General features: G+C 45.2%; 1 protein-coding gene across 1 annotated transcript in view; it reads right to left on the bottom strand.

Annotated features, from left to right (window-relative positions):
• SYTL3 (synaptotagmin like 3) overlaps nucleotides 1-20,121 on the bottom strand; it is a 96,391-nt gene that overhangs the window by 34,903 nt on the left and 41,367 nt on the right. Inside the window, exons 5-6 of the mRNA XM_070376969.1 lie at nucleotides 1,352-1,403; nucleotides 32-104 (exon numbers count right to left, since the gene is read on the bottom strand). Of these exons, the coding sequence (XP_070233070.1) occupies nucleotides 32-104; nucleotides 1,352-1,403 (125 nt within the window). The remainder of the gene's footprint in view (nucleotides 1-31; nucleotides 105-1,351; nucleotides 1,404-20,121) is intronic.

Genomic DNA, 20,121 nt, shown 5'->3' with positions numbered 1-20,121 from the left:
CCACCCAGCGGGCACCGGACGGGCACGTTACCCTGGCAGGGCCGCCGCCACACTGGCTTTCGCTGAGAGGCGGTGGAGTGGGAGGAACCACAGAGATCTTGTTGCTGAGGGGAAACACAGGGACAAGAAACGGGTTGTGAGTATTACGCGTATACAGCATTCACATTTGTCCTGCAATTCAAGTCCTCTGCCTTTCTGCAAAAAAATACGCCTCACCTTTTAGAAGGGGGCCCAGCAGCCTGCCTGGATCCATTCCGCACAGGGCTGATTCCTGGGGTCTGAACGTGGGAGACGCAGCCCTGTGGTCCCAGGCCAGGGCACTGCACTCCAGCCGTGTGTTCACAAAACGGCTGGGGTGCTGGGCCCCGGCTCTGTGGCTTGGCTGCCCTGGCACCTGGACTCCACACATGGGTGCCACGTGGACGTGAGCGTCCTCTTAGTGGACAGCACCCAGCAGAATGCCCCAGATGTCACGGATGTAAAAACCGACAGTAAGAGGAATCATAAGTATATGCTAAAAGAAGTTGGCACGAGGACGGACGGAGTAAAACAATGAAAAATCCAGAAATTGGAAAGTCTCACCATAAACAAAACAAAACAAAAGCTGCTGGTGGAGACTTTTCAAGAACACTTTAATAAATTCGGCATAGTCGGGTGTGTGAATTATTGCTCTCTTCACGATGGCTGGGTGTTTAGAATTTTGTTTATAAAGTTACTATCTCTCAGGCCATTATTCAAACCCACCAGTGTTCATTCCACAAATGTTTCTAAAGTGTCAGGCACCGGGCAAGATGTTGGGGACATGAATGATTCATAAAAGCAAATGCTTGGTTTAGAATCTCACTGGTGCATGTGCTCAGCCATGTCTGACTCTTTGCCACCCCATGGACTGTAGCCCACCAGGTTGCTCTGTCCATGGAATTTTCCGGACAAGAATACTAGAATGGGTTCATTTCCTTCTACAGGTAATCTTCCTGACTCAGGGATTGAACCCAAGTCTCTTTCATCTCCTGCAATGGTAGGCTGATTCTTTACCACCGAGCCACCCAGGAAGTCCTGAATCTCATTGGACATGCCATCAAAAACAACATTTTGTTTCCTGAAAACATATCAAAAAAATTCAAGAAACAAAATGTCTTGTGAGAAAATCTTATGCTCAATCCTTGTAGCTTTTCATAAGAATGTGGAAATATCTCTGCATCTTCTCCAGGCACTTTTTATCATCTTTTTTTTAAAGTTACATTCCAGAGCAGTGACATCCGAAAGTCAGGAGACCTATACGTTCTTTCGCTGAGTCCTCTGTGCTCCAGCCCCGAGGGCCCAGGACGGCCTGGCCTCTGACAACACTCACCTCAGCTTCTGATAAGATTGCAAGAGCTTTGCTCCGGCTGTCTCGTGCTTGCCTGGAAGAGATATCGGTAGAGGTCATTTATTAGTAGGAATACAACACAGATGATGGAAATACAGGATCTAATACATTAAAATTATTATTTTCCTAACAGTGCATCTTGTGATTAAAAAGCAAGAGACCATTTTGGGGTGTGCGCTGTTGCTCGGTCATATTTGACTTTTTGAAACCCCAGGCTTCTCTGTCCATGGAGTTTTTCAGGCAAGAATGCTGGAGTGGGTTGCCATTTCCCCCTCCAGGGGATCTTCCTGACCCAGGGATCGAACCTGCATCTCCATCTACTTCTGCATTGGCAGGTGGATTCTTTACCACTGAGCCACCTGGGAATCTGTATGTTTTACCAAAAAATCATGAAACTGTACATTTAAACAGGTGAATTTTGTGTTACCTAAATTATATTCCACCTAAAGCTGATGTTCCACACACACATACGCCCACACACAGAATGAGACAATACTTGCTGGAAATGATTGCTTTTACTGAAAGTTGATGCTGAATTAGATTTTTAAATTCTGGATCATTTGAAAAACACTTCAAGCTTCTAAGCTTCCAGTTGTCCTCTGCAAACATTTCATAATGGAGTGACTATATTCCTTTAATCATTCTTTGTTACGCAGATTGAATTAATCTTTTAAAAAATGTAATCTACTTATTTCTAGTTATAGAGGCTAATAATTTCCTAAATAAGACTCCATCTGATATAGTACTCTTTTTGTTTCAAGGAAAGGGGATTTTATGATGTGCTGTATTAAGACCCTAAAAATAGCCCTCTCTAAAGCCCACAGTCCTGTGAACACAATGTTTCCCAGCCCAATGCACAGGGTGAGGTCAGTGCACTTGCCCAGCCTGGAGACCAGAAGTGGATTCTCTCAGGGAAGTTCCCAAGAAGCCCCCAGAGCACCCAGCACACAGCTGAGAACTGCCAGATGCATGGTCCTAGGAGGTCAGAGCAACTCCCGTGTTGTGCTTTCAGAAGGCTTTCTTGTTGTTGCTGTTCAGTCGCTCAGTGTCCGACTCTTTGTGAACCCATGGACTACAGCATGCCAGGCTTCCCTGTCCTTCACTATCTCCTGGAGTCCATTGAGTCGGTGATGCCATCCAACCATCTCATCCTCTGTCGTCCCCTTCTCCTCCTGCCTTCAATCTTTCCCAGCATCAGGGGCTTTTCCAATGAGTCAGCTCTTCGCATCAGGTGGCCAAAGTATTGGAGCTTCAGCTTCAGTCCTTCTAATGATTATTCAGGACTGATTTCCTTTAGCATGGACTGGTTTGATCTCCTTGCAGTTCAAGGGACTCTCAAAAGTCTTCTCCAATACCACAGTTCAAAAGCATCAATTCTTTGGCCCTCAGCTTTCTTTATGGTCCAACTCTCACATCTGTACATGACTACAGGAAAAACCATAGCTTTGACTAGACAGACCTTTGTTGGCAAAGTGATGCCTCTGCTTTTTAATACACTGTCTAGGTTTGTCATAACTTTTCTTCAGAAGGCTATAATCCTTCCCAAAGAAAGCCTTAAATATTTCATCATCTCCATAAGACAGGAGGCAGGGCGGCAGGGGCGGGGTAGTAAGACAGTCAGGAATTACAGGGAGCCTTTGGGTGGGGGGTAAAGTACTCTTATATCAAGCCCCAAACATTAAAGCTGGGGATGGCTAACCCCCCAGCTGACCCTGATCTGATCTCCCCCTCCCCCCAATTCCATGGGATTCTCCAGGTAACAATACTGGAGTGGGTAGCCATACCCTTCTCCAGAGGATCTTCCCAACCCAGGGATCAAAACCAGGTCTTCTGCATTGCAGGCAGATTCTTTACCGTGTGAGCTACAGGGATTATGCCCACTGCCAGTCAGGGGTCCTAACTTGGGGAGCTCAGGTGACGGATGAGCCCTGAAATCACATTTCAAACTGTGAGTCCACTTGCCCATGTGCATTTTTCTGGGGTTCACCGCGGTGCTCACCAGACTCTAACAGGAGTGAGCCTCCTCACTGTCCGACTACAAAACAACCCTTTAAAAATAAAAAAGGCCTCACCCCGAAGGCTGAGCGCTAAACCAGCAGAGCCAGCTTGTAAAGAGTGAAGGCTCACATCTGCAGAAGCCTCGGGGAAGAAGACTGGCTGGAATCTAAAGGAGCCACCCCGAGTGCACCGAGGGCCCCATCACTGCGAAAGCAGAGAAAGACAGAGGAAAGAGGGAGATTAGACAGAGACACTGCTTGTTCAGCCTGTCCTGGGCCAGAGTGCAGACTCCAGAGGAGGGGCAGTTCTGAGCCCTGGGGGTGGCGGGGCAGGGGGACCACAGCTCAGGGGCTGCTGGCCCCTCGTCCTCCCAGTCGTGGACTGCTGGGACTGCTGCCCAGAGGCATGACCACCAGGTGACAGCCCCTCTCCAAAACGATGCTCCTCTCCCCACCACCTGCAGCCCTCTAGCGTCTCCCTACGGCCCACACCTGGGCCTCCACACTGGGGGTCTACTCTCGCACCAACCCTTAAGGAGGGTGCCCCACTGCCCTACTTACCCTGGGCGTTCTCCACTCACTCCCCTCGCTAATTGCCTTTCTACCCCAGGCCTGTACCTCCCTCCTAAACCTCAGCTTGGTCTCCCCATCACATTCCTAAATACCCTTCCTGAGCCCCGGGAGGCTGGGCCCACATACACGGCTTTCTGCTGCCCCCTGCTGGCGGCACTGGGAACCACCACCCTCGGCGTTGACACACCCTAACTGTAAAGTCCAAATGGCCAGTATTACAGGCTCTGTACCTTCTCTCCCACCTGCTCAACTGTGCGCTTGTGACTGCAGCCATCGTGTTAAAGAGTGGGTGTGTCTGTGTTCTGATAATGGACGTTGAAATTTGAATTTCTTGTAATTTTTCAGTTCAGTTCAGTTGCTCAGTCGTGTCCGACTCCTTGCAACCCCATGGACTACAGCACACCAGGCCTCCACATCACCAACTCCCGGAGTTTACTCAAACTCACGTCCATTAAGTCGGTGATGCCATCCAACCATCTCATCCTCTGTCGTCCCCATCTCCTCCCGCCTTCAATCTTTCCCAGCATCAGGGTCTTTTCAAATAAGTCAGTTCTTTGCATCCGGTGGCCAAAGTATTGGAGTTTCAGATTCAGCATCAGTCCTTCCAATGAATATTCAGGACTGATCTTCTTTAGGATGGACTGGTTGGATCTCCTTGCAGTCCAAGGGACTCTCAAAAGTCTTCTCCAACACCACACAGTTCAAAAGCATCAATTCTTCGGGGCTCAGCTTTCTTTATGGTACAACTCTCATATCCAGCAATGACTACTGGAAAAACCATAGCTTTGACTAGACAGACTTTTGTTGGCAAAGTAATGTCTCTGCTTTTTAATATGCTGTCTAGGTTGTAATTTTTTATGTCTCACAAAAGTTCTTCTTTTGATTTCTAACCATTAAGATATGTAAAACTCATTCTCAGCTCACAGGAGTTGCAAGAATGGGTGGAGGGACAGGCTTGGCCCAGGGGAGCCAGGGTGCCCCACGCTCTTTTTCCCCCAGGTGTTGCGGGGGCAGCTGTCAGCAGGGAGCCCGTGAGCCATGCAGAGTCCCAGGCGCACCCCCAGCCTCACGGAGGTGGCCTGGGGCGTGAGGTGGAGGAGCAACCCTGGGGCTCTGTTCCTGTGCATCACCACTTTACTCTTTTTTTCTCTTCTACTCCTCAGTCATTTCTTACCAGAGGCTTTCCTTAAAAAGCACTGAACATTTATTTCTTGTTAACTCTTTTTTTTAATTTGCATAATGACTATGGGGAAATGCTCGTTGAAAGATGCCCCTCCCCCAGGTCTCCTGACTGGCAGGTTGAGGTCCCACTCTGGTGGCCTCCTTAGGCTTTACCGAGAGCGGCTGTGGGTCTGGGTCCCAGGGTCCTAGGCTTCGGGCCCATTCAGAAAGTCACAGAGACATTTATTATCCTCGAAGCTGACTGTCTGCCAGGGGCTGTGTGGGACACTGACTGCATTTGCTGTGGGGCGTCACCAGGAGCCGTCTCAACTCTGTAAGTGAAAACCTAGGCTCACGGGGACTGTGCTGCTGTTGTTCAGTCGCTCAGTCGTGTCCGACTCTCTGCAACCCCATGGACTGCAGCATGCCAGGCTCCCCTGTCCTTCACTGTCTCCCAAAGTTTGTTCCAACTCATGTCCACTGAGTTGATGATGCCATCCAACCACCTCATCCTCTGTCGCCCCCCTCTCCTCCTGCCCTCAAAGCACAGTGGACTGCGTAATGTCCAACATTACAAACGACAAAAAAGCTGGCATTCACGTGACAACCTGCCTACAAAGCCAGGCACAGCAAAGTTAGGGCAGCACGCCAGTGACCATATGAGGGGGTGACCTTCTCTCTGCTCTGGCTTGCGTTTGAAATGTTCATAATAAAAAGCAAGGGCTTTTTCTGTGGGGAACCACCACACGTAAACCAACAACCAAATCCCTGAAAATTCTTAATCCTGTCTGAATTTCATAAGTGGTTTGTACTTGTCATGCGTATCTTATCCTGCTTAAGAAACGAGGCCTGTGATTGCGGCGTCCAGCCTCTGGTGGGGCAGTGAGTGCCCAGCAGCGAGCGTGTTGCCAGCACCCTCCAGAGGCCGCCTCTCCCCCCCGCCCCTCACCCTCCAAAACACACTCCAGGTCCTGTCCTTGGCTTGCAACTCCCAGCCTTCGCAGCTTCTTCAGCCAACACACAGAGCTGCTTTGGGTTGAGAAAAGATATGCTGAAGCCCTCCCCCCAGGCAACTGTGAACGTGACCGCCCTTGGAGACAGGAGTCTTTGCAGATGGAGCTTAGGTGAGGTCATCCGGGTGGGTCCTGATCCAACACGACTGGTGTCCTTGCAAAGTGGGGACACGTGGACAGAGGGGCAGACACGCACAGAGGGAAGACGGCAGGACCACAGAGGCAGAGACGGAGCGATGCGTCTACGAGCCACGGACACCGAGGACTGCCGGGAGGGGCAAGGAGGGGTTCTCCTCGAGAGCCGGCAGAGCAAACGGGTATCTTGGAAACTCGACTTTGGACTTTCAGCCTCCAGAGCTGAGAGACGATACATTTCTGCTGTTTCAAGCCACCCAGGTCACTGTAATTTGTTACCGCAGCTGGAGAGACCCATCTCGGAGGTCCCGTGTGACTCAGTCTGCACTGACCTCTCCTTGCCACCTGCTGCAGGTACAGGCGAAGCTGAACTTCCTAGGAGCCCCACCGCCACTAGGCGGCACCACTTCACACCACGTTGTGCCTTCGCGTTCCGTCTAGTGGTTTATTCTCTGGACCTAACTCACCAGGCTCCTTGTCATGGTTGCCAGGCGCAGTTGCTTTAAAATTCCTCTGATGCCCTGTAACTGCTGGCATATACATCCATCTCCCCTGCTAGACGGTGAACCCTTTGAGGACACGGGCCTCGTCAGTGTCGCCAGCACCAGCGGGCTTGCCAAGCAGAGGCGGGTTATAATAAATATGACAACAACAGTATCCAATGCTATTTTAGCAGTAAGTGTGACCTCATTCGAGCTGTACCAAATATATATGAAACAAGGTCATTTTTTCCACCACTTGGCTTCCGCATAATTTTGTCCATTCGTTCACATTCGTTGTGTATAATACACAAGGCTCTTTACAGAGGTAAGAGTCAGGGGACACAACCTCTGCTCATAAGCAGGAACTTAGGGAGTGGTAGGCATCCCCATGGACCACAGGGCAGAGCAGAGGCTTCTAGATCCAAAACCAGCCTGGGACTAGCACAGAGTGTCTGTGGCAAGTCATCACACGTCTGTGTACTACTGGATACACTGCATCTACTTTTATATCCACTTCTCTAAAAAAAGGTGAAGTCAGAAAGAGAAAAACAAATATCATATATTAACACACTTATGCGAAATCTAGAAAAGTGGTACAGATGAACCTATTTGCAAAGCAGAAATAGAGGCATAAGACTAGAGAACAAAAGTATGGACACCAAGTGGGGAAAGGGGGGTGGGATGGACTGAGAAATTGGCCTTGACATATATAGACTGCTATGTACAGAATTGATGCCTTCAAACTGTGGTGCTGGAGAAGACTCTCGAGAGGCCCTGGACAGCAAGGAGATCAAATCAGTCAATCCTAAAGGAAATCAACTGGATATTCATTGGAAGGACTGATGCTGAAGATCCAATACTTTGACCACCCGATTCAAAGAGCTGACTCACTGGGAAAGCTGTGAGTCAGACCACCTTCTGCTTGAAGACTCTGTTCACTCCACAGCTGTCTGGGTTCCATGACTTTTCCATAGTGCAGGGCTGCTGTGGGGCCTTACACTGTCGGAGAGGAGGTTAACGATCATGTCTTAGAAGACTAAGCCGCGCCAATCCCATGATTCAGGGTGTGGGGCCCCTCAGCCACCTATGACCATGTGATGGAGCTGGCTGACTGAGCTGTACTGGGGCATTCCAGAGTCTTCCCTCTGCCCTCTTTCCCAGGGACCTCGTCATCCCAGCAAGGCATCAGGGTGGCAGGGTACGGCATCTGCAGCAGGACCTGTGGTCCAGGACGCTGGCTGGTGGGCAGCTGGCGTGCTTGGCCAGTGTTAAAATGGAGCCTGGTTCAAAGTGAGCATCCATTCTACAGGATTTCTTATAAGCACCTGCCTTATCCCTATTCTTAACATTTTCTTTACTGGAGTACAGTTGCTTTGCAGTGTTGCGTTAGTTTCTGCTGTACAGCAAGGTGAATCAGCTGTATGTATACATGTATCCTTTCTTTTTGGATTTTCTTCCCATTTAGGTCATTGCAGAGCATTGAGTAGAGTGCCCTGAGCGAGACAGTAGGTTCTCATCAGTTATCTATTTTATACATTGTTGTTGTCATTTAGTCAGTAAGTTGTGTCTGACTCTGCGACCCCATGGACTGCAGCACGCCAGGCCTCCCTGTCCTTCACCATCTCCTGGAGTTTGCTCAAACTCATGTCCATTGAGTTGATGAGGCCATCCAACCATCACATCCTCTGTCGCCCCCTTCTCCTCCTGCCTTCAGTCTTTCCCATCATCAAAGCAAAGCACAGGTAGGGGTTACTCACACAAAGCCTCCCTGGGAACTATGCAAATACACTCCATCAAGATGCTCTGTCTGCCCTAGGAGTTGGTCGTAATATATGGATTTTGTTAGAATAACACATTCTGCTGTGCCTTTCAGAAAAATAATGACAATCAATCAACACACAAATCTAGGTGGCCCCCTTGCACAGTGCCCAACCTGCACAACTGTATGTGACAGTCCTGAGGGCTGGCCCACAGTGGAGTGTTAAGTATGCTCCAAATGCTAGACAGAGGTGACTAAAACCAGAGGCTGGGGCAGGGGGCAGTGTTAGACAATTATAAGGTGTTTTAGGACTTTCATTTTTCATAGGCAAGAAAAGGTCCCTAGGATAATAAAGTTTTAAACCAATCTTTGGCTCACTTATGCAAAGTAGAAAAAAATCTTTCTAAAAATTTGACCTAAAAGTCCCTTAGAATGTGAAGAACCATGATATCCTGTCACAAACGGTTTCAGAGTTGGATTCCAGAGCCTTTGAGGGTATGTTTCACTCTTTAGAGATGTTTGAGCTTAGGTGGCACTGGGACCAAGACACCATTCTAGGATGGAAGGAGACGCAGGCCACAGCTGTGAACCTGCCACCAGAGCCTTCCAGAAGAATGGAAATTAACAGCAGGTTTATAATCCTGTGGGCAGAACGAGGATCACGTGTAGTGTCCTTCTGCCACTAGACATTACTCTTCTGCTTAGCTGCAGGAAAGAAAATAATTTTTCCCCTTTAATTAAGCTCCCTGCATCCTATCGGCAGAAGGTCTGAATGGCTTCTATGTTAATAATAATCCTCAAGAGCAGGGTAGTAACTCTTCCACAAAGAGACACCTAAGGTTGAAGATAACTGGCCTGGGTTTGCAGTGAACCAGGGAATAATCAGGTATAAACTGCTTCTCCACAGCCTTTAACTTTCTCTAAGAACTGAATGTGGGTCTCAAGAGTTCTCTGTCCTAAAGATTCTAGATATTAATTCTTTATCAGATATGTGATTTCCAAATATTTTCTTCCATTTTATGGCTTTCCTTTTTATTCTGTTGATGGTATCCTTTGATGCACAGAACTTTTTCATTTTCATGAAGTCCAGTTTATCTTTTTTTTTTGGTTGCCTTTGCCTTTGGTGTCCTATATAAGAAATCACTGTCCTCCCAAGACTTCAGATTATACTACAAAGCTTCAGTAATCAAAACAGCATGGTATTAGCACAAAACAGGCATATATCTAGAGAAAACGAATGCAAAAAGATCCATGCACCCCAGTGTTCATAGAAGCACTATTCATAGTAGCCAAGACATGGGAACAACCCAAGCGTACATTAGCAGATGAACGGATAAAGAAGGTGTGGGGTGTGTATACAACGGACTGTTGCTGCTGCTGCTAAGTCACTTCAGTCGTGTCCAACTCTGTGCGACCCCATAGACGGCAGCCCACCAGGCTCCCCCGTCCCTGGGATTCTCCAGGCAAGAACGCTGGAGTGGGTTGCCATTTCCTTCTCCAATGCATGAAAGTGAGAAGTGAAAGTGAAGTCGCTCAGTTGTGTCTGACTCTTAGCGACCCCATGGACTGCAGCCTACCAGGCTCCTCTTTCCATGAGATTTTCCAGGCAAGGATACTGGAGTGAGTTGCCATATGTCTGCTGCTGCTGCTGCTAAGTCACTTCAGTCGTGTCCAACTCTGTGCGACCCCATAGACGGCAGCCCACCAGGCTCCCCTGTCCCTGGGATTCTCCAGGCAAGAACACTGGAGTGGGTTGCCATTTCCTTCTCCAATGCATGAAAGTGAGAAGTGAAAGTGAAGTCGCTCAGTTGTGTCTGACTCTTAGCGACCCCATGGACTGCAGCCTACCAGGCTCCTCTATCCATGGGATTTTCCAGGCAAGAGTGCTGGAGTGGGGGCCACTGCCTTCTCCATTGCCTTCTCCACAACGACTGTTACTTAACCATAAAAGGAAACAATGAAGTGAAATAATGCCATTTGCAGCAACATGGACAGCCCTAGGGATTATCATACTAACCAAAGTAAGTCAAAGAAAAAGACAAGTAACATATGTTATCACTTATATGTGAAATCTTTTTTCCTCAATTACAAATGAGCTTATTTACAAAACAGATTCACAGACAAAGAAAACAAACTCATGGTTACCAAAGAGGAAGGGGGAGGAAGGAAAAAGTAGGAGCTTGGGATTAACAGATACACATGACTGTATATAAAGTAGATAAACAAGGACCTACTACACAGCACATGGAGCTATATTTAGTATCCTGTGATAACCTATAACAGAAAGAATCTGAAGTTATATATATATGAAATTAGACATATATATGAAACTGGACGTCCCTGGTGGCTCAGATAGTAAAGAATCTGCCGGTAACGCAGGAGGCCCAGGTTCGATCCCTGGAGGAGGAAGCGGCAACCCACTCCAGTATTCTGGCCTGGGAAATCGCACAGACTGAGGAGCCTGGCGGGCTACAGTCCATGGGGTCGCAAGAGTCGGACACGACTGAACGACTAACACACACACACGTATGTGAAACTGAGTCACTTTGCTGTACACCTGAAACACAACATTATAAATGAACCACACTTCAATCACAAAAAGAAATCGTGACTTCCCTGGTGGTCCAGCGGTTAAGAATCCCTTGCCAATGCACAGGACATGGGTTCAATCCCTGATCCGGGAAGACGCCACATGTCTCCGGGCAGCCGAGTCCATATGCCACAACTACAGAGCCTGCTCTCCAGAGCCTGTGCTCTGCAGCAAGAGAAGCCACGGCAATGAGACGCCCAGGCACCACGAGGCGGAGTAGCCCCACTCCCCGCAGCTAGAAGAAGTCTGTGAGCAGCAACGAAGACCCAACACAGCCATAAATAAATTTTAAAAAAGTAAAAAATCATTGTGAAGTGAAGTGAAAGTCGCTCTGTCTTGTCTGACTCTTTGTGACCCCACAGACTATACATACAAGTCAATGGAATTCTCCAGGCAAGAATACTGGAATGGGTAGCCTTTCCCTCCTCCAGGGATCTTCCCAACCCAGGGATTGAAGCCAGGTCTCCAGTATTACAGGCAGATTCTTTACCAGCTAAGCCACGAGGGAAGCCCAAGAATACTGGAGTGGGTAGCCTTTGCCTTTTCCAGTGTATCTTCCCGACCCAGGAATCGAACTGGGGTCTCCTGCATTGCGGGCAGATTCTTTACCAGCTGAGCCATCAGGGAGGCCATCAAAGCCCCATACATGTCATAGTCCCCTCTATGTTTCCTTTTAAGTGTTTTACACTTTAGCTCTTACTTTTAGGTCTTTGATCCTTTGAATTAACTTTTGTTTATGGTGTTAGGTAAGGGTCCAACTTCATTCTGTTACATGGACACATCCAGTTTTCCTAGCACCCTTTATTGAAGAGGCTCTCCTTTTCCCATTGAATGAGATAGGCACCCTTGTCAAAAAAATCTCCTGACTATACAACACAGAAAATATAGCTAATATTTTAAAATAACTATAAATGGAGATAACCTTTGAAAACTGAATTACTATGCTGTACGCCTGTAACTTGTATAACACTGTACATCAATTATACTTCAATTAAAAACGTCACTTGACCACGTGCACAAGAGTTCTGTTCTGGGGCCTCTATTCTATTCCAATTGTCCACATAACTGTCCTTATGCCGGTGCCTCACTCTTTGGATTACTGTGGCTTTGCAGAAGTTTTGAAATCAGGAAGTAGACGTCTTCCAGCTTTCTTCTCCTTTTTAAGGAAACAAACAACCCAATTCAAATACAGGCGAAGGACCTGAAGTCAAGTGGGCCTTAGGAAGAAATTATTGCAAACAAAGCTAGTGGAGGTGATGGAATACCAGCTGAGCTAATTCAAATCCTGAAAGATGATGCTGTGAAAGTGCTGCACTCAATATGCCAGCAAATTTGGAAGACTCAGCAGTGGCCACAGGCCTGGAAAAGGTCAGTTTTCATTCCAATCCCAAAGAAAGGCAATGCCAAAGAATGTTCAAACTACTGCACGATTATACTCATCTCACATGCTAGTAAAGTAATGCTAAAATTCTCCAAGCCAGGCTTCAACAGTACATGAACCCTGAACTTCCAGATGTTCAAGCTGGATTTAGAAAAAACAAAGAGGAACAAGAGATCAAATTGCCAACATTTGTTCTATAATAGAAAAAGCAAGGGAATTCCAGAAAAACATCTAATTTTGCTTCATTGACTATGCTAAAGCCTTTGACTCTGTGTATCACTACAAACTGGAAAATTCTGAAAGAGGTGGGACTACCAGACCACTTTACCTGTCTCCTGAGAAACCTGTATGCAGGTCAAGAAGCAACAGTTAGAACTGGACATGGAACAACAGACTGGTTCCAAATTGGGCAAGGAGTACACTGAGGTGTGTACTGTCACCTTGGATATATATTTAACTTCTATACAGAGGACATCATGTGGAATGCCAGGCTGGGTGAATCATAAGCTGAAATCAAGACTGTGGGGAGAATCTCAAGAAATGATGATATTTCATTAAAGGTTGCAATAGTAATGTGAGAAATGTTTGATTTTTATAATTTTTATAATCCTGCATGTTAAGAGTTATAAACATGTTTTCCACAAAAAGGCCTTTATGTCTTTCACTTACATCTACTTTAGTGTCAGTGATGGTGTTTGATGGGTGCTGGATACTGTCTTTTAAAATGTTATTAGTGTTAAGCTCAGATGGACTTAAAAGTGTGCTTCAGCTTTTACTTGTTCTCAAATTCTTCTTTTAAATCAACAAGTCATAAAGTTATCTCTAACTCAGCTCTCTAGGATCAAATTTTGAAGTTAATGTGAGTTAAGGGTGATATTATCAGGGTGATATTTAATAAAAAGAAGACATGTACACTGAAAAAGAAGATTGCAGGGAGAAATGTCAGCAACCTCAGATATGCAGACAATACCACTCTAACGGAAGAAAGTGAAGAGGAATAAAGAGCCTCTTGATGAGGATGAAGGAGGAGAGTGAAAAAGCTGGCTTGAAACTAAACATTCAAGAAAACTAAGATCACGGCATCTGGTCCCATCACTTCATTGCAAATAGATGGGGAAACAATGGAAGCAGTGACAGATTTGATTTTCTTGGGCTCCAAAATCACTGCAGATGGTAGCCATGAAATTAAAAGATGCTTCTTCCCTGGGAGGAAAGCTATCACAAACCTAGACAGCATATTAAAAAGAGACATCACTTTGCTGATAAAGTGTATGGTCAAAGCAAGGCTTTTTCAGTGGTCATGTACGGATATAAAAGCTGGACCGTCACGTACGGATATAAAAGCTGGACTGTCAGAGTGGCCGCTACCAAAAAGTCTACAAATAGTAAATGCTGGAGAGGGTGCGGAGAAAAAGGAACCCTCTTACACTGTTGGTGGGAGTGCAAACTAGTACAGCCACTATGGAGAACAGTGTGGAGATTCCTTAAAAAACTGGAACAGAACTGCCATACGACCCAGAGATCCCACTGCTGGGCATACACACCAAGGAAACCAGAACTGAAAGAGACACGTGTACCCCAATGTTCATTGCAGCACTGTTTATAATAGCCAGGGCATGGAAGCAACCTAGATGTCCTCGGCAGATGAATGGATAAGAAAGCTGTGGTACATATACACAATGGAGTATTACTCAGCCATAAAAGAATACATTTGAATCAGTTCTAATGAGGTGGATAAAACTGGAGCCTATTATACAGAGTGAAGTAAGTCAGAAAGAAAAACACCAATACAGTATATTAATGCATATATATGGAATTTAGAAAGATGGTAATGATGACCCTATATGCGAGGCAGCAAAAGAGACACAGATATAAAAACAGAATTTTGGACTCTGTGGGATAAGGTGAGGGTGGGATGATTTGAAAGAAGAGCATTGAAACATGTATATTACTGTATATGAAATAAATCACCAGTTCAAGTTCAATGCATTAAACAGGGCACTCAAAGCCAGTGCACTTGGGACAACCCTGAGGAATGGGATGGGGAGGGATGTTGGAAGGGGCTTCAGGATGGGGGACACATGTACGAGCATGGCTGATTCATGTCAATGTCTGGCAAAAACCACTACAATGTTGTAAAGTAATTAGCCTCCAATTTAAATAAATAAATAAAGGGTTGGACCATAAAGAAGGCTGAGCACTTAAGATTGATGCTTTTGAACTGTGATGCTGGAAAAGACTGTTGAGAGTCCCTTGGACTGCAAGGAGATCAAACCAATTAATCCTAAAGGAAATCCACCCTGAACACTCATTGGAAAGACTGATGCTGAAGCTGAAGTTCCAATACTTTGGCCACCTGATGTGAAGAGCCAACTCATTGGAAAAGACCCTTATCTGATGCTGGGAAATACTGAAAGCAAAAGGAGGAGGAGGCAGCAGAGGATGAGATGGACATGCTGCAAATGCATCAGCAACTCCATGGACATGCTGCTGCTGCTGCTGTGTCGCTTCAGTCGTCCAATTCTGTGCGACCCCATAGACAGCAGCCCACCAGGCTCCCCATCCCTGGGGTTCTCCAGGCAAGAACACTGGAGTGGGTTGCCATTTCCTTCTCCAATGCATGAAAGTGAAAGTGAAGTCTCTCAGTCGTGTCGGACTCTTAGCGACCCCATGGACTGCAGCCTACCAGGCTCCTCCGCCCATGGGATTTTCCAGGCGAGAGTACTGGAGTGGGGTGCCACTGCCTTCTCCGAGCAATGGACATGAATTTGAGCAAACTCTGGGAAATAGTGGAGGACAGAGGAGACTGGCATGCTGCAGTCCGTGGGGTCACAGAGTCAGACACAACTTAGCAACTGAACCACAAAAGGACTTGAACGTACATTTCTCCAAAGAAGATACAGAAATGGCTCAAGAAGCAGATGAAGAGATAGTCAACATCACTAATCATTAGAGAAATGCAAGTCAAAGCCACAGTGATATAGCCACTAAGGAGAACAGGACGGAGGTTCCTCGGTTTATTTCTTTAAAAAGTAGAACTACAGTGATCCAGCAATCCCAGTTCTGAGTTTACCTCCAAAAGAGGTGAAATTACCATCTCAGAGAGACATTGGCACTCCCATGTTCACTGCAGCATTACTCACAATAGTCAAGACACGGAGATGACCTATGTGGCCACTGAGAGGTGAATGAAATAAAGATAATGCGGTATATATACAATGAAATGTCATTCAGCCATAAAAAGGAAATCCTGTTATTTGCGACAGTGTGGAAAGACCTGATGGCACTATGCTAAGTGAAACAAGTCAGAGAAAGACAAATACCACATGATGTCAATTGAACGTGGAATCGAAAACCACTGAACTCATAGAAAGGAAGCAGAGTGGTGGCTGCCAGGAGCTGCAGGCTGGGGTGGGTGGGAAATGGGGAGAGGCTCGTCAGAGCGCACCAAGTTTCAGTTATAAGATGAGTAAGTTTGGGGATCTAGTGTATACTGACTATGATGACTACGGTTAACAGTACTGCATTGTACGCTTGAAAGTTGCTCTGAGTAGAGCATTAACGTTCTCAGCATACCATCAGCAACAAATGGTACTTATGTGAAGTGAAGGATGCATTAACAAACCTTACTGTGGTAAGCATTTCATTTATATGTATATAAATAGATATACATATTAAATACTTATATAAATAGGTATCAAATCATCAAAAAAGAATCCACACATGGAACTGAATACATGTCAGGCTTGTAGATACCCAATAAATGCTGACTGAAAGACAAAAAACAGCGAGCTACCACATCACACCATTATTACTCTTACCAAAAAAAAAAAATACCAAACAAGTGTTGGCATAGATGTGGAGAAATTGGAACTCCTGTGCATTCCCAGTGGGCACAGAAAATGGAGTAGCCACTATGGAAAAACAATATGGCAGTTCCTCAAAAAATAAAAGAAAAAAAAATTAAATGTAGAATTGCCACTTGATCTAGCAACTCCAATTCTGGATGTAAATACAAAAGAAGTGAAAGCAGGGACTTGAACGGATATTTGTAAATCAGTGTTCACAGAAGCATTATTCACAATAGCCCAAAGGTAGAAGCAACCCAAGTGTCCACATATAGATGAATGGATATACAAAATGTGGGCTATATATACAATGGAATATCATTCAGTCTCACAGAGGAATAAAATTCTGATATATGCTACAACATGGATAAACACTGAAGACATGCTAAGTAAAATAAGAACAAATATATTATGATTCCACTTATATGAGATACTTAGAGTAATCAAAATAATAGAAACAGAAAGTAGAAAGGCTGATGGTTAGAGGAGTAAAAGAGATAAAGGAGATGCTTACTGGGTAGAGAGCTGCAGTTCTGCAAGAGGAAAATGTTCTAGAGATGGATGCTGGTAATGTTTAAAGAACAATGAAAATTTACTTAATGCTACGGATCTGTATGTAGAGAAATCTGTACACAGGTCAAGAAGCAACAGTTAGAACTGGGCATGGAACAACAAACTGGTTTCAAATTGGGAAAGGAGTACGTCAAGGCTGTATATTGTCAGCCTGCTTATTTAACTTCCATGCAGAGTACATCATGTGAAATGCCAGGCTGGATGAAGCTCAAGCTGGAATGAAGACTGCCAGGAGAAATATCGATAACCTCAGATATGCAGATGACACCACCCTGATGGCAGAAAGCGAAGAACTAAAGAGCTTCTTGATGAAAGTGAAAGAGGAGAGTGAAAAAGCTGGCTTAAAACTCATCCTTCAAAAAACTAAGATCATGGCATCCAGTCCCATCACTTCATGGCAAATAGATGGGGAAACAATGGAAACAGTGACAGACTTTAATTTCTTGGGCTCCAAAATCACTGCAGATGGTGACTTCAGCCATGAAATCAAAAAAGACTTGCTCCTTGGAAGAAAAGCTATGACCAAACTAGACAGCATATTAAAAAGCAGAGACATTACTTTCCCGACAAAGGTCCATCTAGTCAAAGCTACGGTTTTTCCAGTACTCATGAACAGATGTGAGAGTTGGACCATAAGGAAAGCTGAGTGCTAAAGAATTGATGCTTTTGAACTATGGTGTTGGAGAAGACTCTTGAGAGTCCCTTGGACTGCAAGGAGATCCAACCAGCCCATCCTAAAGGAAATCAGTCCTGAACATTCATTGGAAGGACTGATGCTGAAGCTCCAATACTTTGGCCACCTGATGCAAAGAACTGACTCATTGGAAAAGATCCTGAAGCTGGGAAAGATTGAAGGCAGGAGGAGAAGGGGACGACAGAGGATGAGATGGTTGGATGGCATCACTGACTCGATAGACATGAGTTTGAGCAAGCTCTGGGAGTTGGTGATGGACAGGGAGGCCTGGCGTGCTGCAGTCAATGGGGTCACAAAGAGTCAGATACGACTGAATGACTGAACTGATGGAACTGTACACTTTAGTTAAAATAGTAAATTTTATATTATGCATATTTTACAACAATGAAAAAATGAATGAGGAGTTTGCAATTTCAAATGATTTATTGTTTAAGTATATATGTGTCTGGCCTTTTAAAAATGTATTCATATAAATAGTTCAATGTCCAATTGTCAAGATAGTCCCTGGAAATTACCCTAATCAGTAGTCTGGTCTAAACATGCAAACATATGAGTTCTTTTTTTTAAAATTTAACTTTTATTGGAGTATAGCTACTTTACAATGTTGTGTGTTTCTAGTGTAGAGCAAAGTTAATCGGCTGTAAGTGTGTGTGTGTATCTCCCCTCTTCTTTTAATTTCCTTCCCATTCAGTTCACCAGAGAGCACTGAGTAGAGTTCCCTGAGCTATACAGTAGATTCTCATTAGTGATCTATTTTATGCACAGTAATGTATATACGTCAACCCCCAAATCCCCATTCATCCCACCCCATCACCTTTTTCTCCCTTGGCGCCCACGTGTTTGTGCCCTACATTTGCTGTCTCTACTCTGGCCCTATGAATAGGTTCATCTGTAGCACTTATCCAGATTCCACATATATGCATTAATATATGATATTTGTTTTTCTCTGTCTTACTTCACTGTGTATGACAGTCTCTAGATCCATCCACATCTCTACAAATGACACAGTTTTGTTCTTTTTCATGGCGGAGTAATATTCCATTGTGTATGTATGTACCATGTTCAGTTCAGTTCAGTTCAGTCGCTCAGTCGTGTCCGACTCTTTGTGACCCCATGAATCGCAGCACACCCGGCCTCCCTGTCCATCACCAACTCCCAGAGTTCACTCAGACTCACGTCCATCGAGTCAGTGATGCCATCCAGCCATCTCATCCTCTGTCGTCCCCTTCTCTTCCTGCCCCCAATCCCTCCCAGCATCAGAGTCTTTTCCAATGAGTCAACTCTTCGCATGAGGTGGCCAAAGTACTCGAGTTTCAGCTTCAGCATCATTCCTTCCAAAGAAATCCCAGGGCTGATCTCCTTCAGGATGGACTGGTTGGATCTCCTTGCAGTCCAAGGGACTCTCAAGAATCTTTTCCAACACCACAGTTCAAAAGCATCAATTCTTCGGCGTTCAGCCTTCTTCACAGTCCAACTCTCACATCCATACATGACCACTAGAAAAACCACAGCCTTGACTAGACGGACCTTTGTTGGCAAAATAATGTCTCTGCTTTTGAATATGCTATCTAGGTTGGTCATAACTTTCCTTCCAAGGAGTAAGCGTCTTTTAATTTCATGGCCGCAGCCACCAACTGCAGTGATTTTGGAGCCCAAAAAAAGAAAGTCTGACACTGTTTCCACTGTTTCCCCATCTATTTCCCATGAAGTGATGGGACCAGATGCCATGACCTTCATATGAATTCTTAATTCAGAAATCATATTCAGTTCAACTATTTCACCTTGGTTTCCCATTGTCTTCATTTAAATAGGAAAAATGATGATGGATGGCAAGTTGGTCTTGATAATTTGGGACCAAAGATGTGGGCTATGTAGACAATCTCACTATGAGGAGGTGGAGGACAGAGCATGGAGGATGTGGAACAGACAGACGCACAGCAACAGTCCTGGGAGGATCGCTGGGGCCCAGAAAGCAGCAAGAGAACTCTAGTCTCTTTGTGAATATTTGAATATTTGAGATATATATATATATATATATATATATATATATCTGGGGTTGATAGTTTCAAAGAAACTTGGACAGTCTAAACAATTCAATTTTTGAGTTGCTGCTGTGGACAAAGCCAAAGGCATCATGAAATCAAAGATGACTAAATTCAAGAACATACCCCCTGAAAGATTATCACCTAGAAACATGGGGTGCGAACAAAATGTCTGAAGGCCAAGCTCTTACGTCACTGCATCAATCATAATCTGACTTGATAGCTTGTGTTCTAACTGGTTTAAAGGGACCAGTCCAAAAATCTGTCAGGGATGTGACAAGGAATCCAATTAGGGAAACTGACTTCTGAAAATCATCTCAGCACACTCTTTCGTGGGTACCGATTTTGTCTTTTTCTCCTAAAGAGAGTAGGGAGGAGAAAATATCCGGAGTAAGATGCCACATTTTCTTTAAGACAAAAGCATATGCAAAATTGTATACCTGAAAATAAACAGAATTTCATAAAGACACACTCAAGAAAGTAAGCACTAGATACTGCATTTGT

This window comes from Bos mutus, chromosome 9 (assembly GCF_027580195.1).
Source record: "Bos mutus isolate GX-2022 chromosome 9, NWIPB_WYAK_1.1, whole genome shotgun sequence".
Classification (NCBI taxonomy): Eukaryota; Metazoa; Chordata; class Mammalia; order Artiodactyla; family Bovidae; genus Bos; species Bos mutus.
The sequence above is the reverse complement of the archived record's forward strand: the minus strand, read 5'-3'. Positions and strand labels throughout refer to the sequence as shown.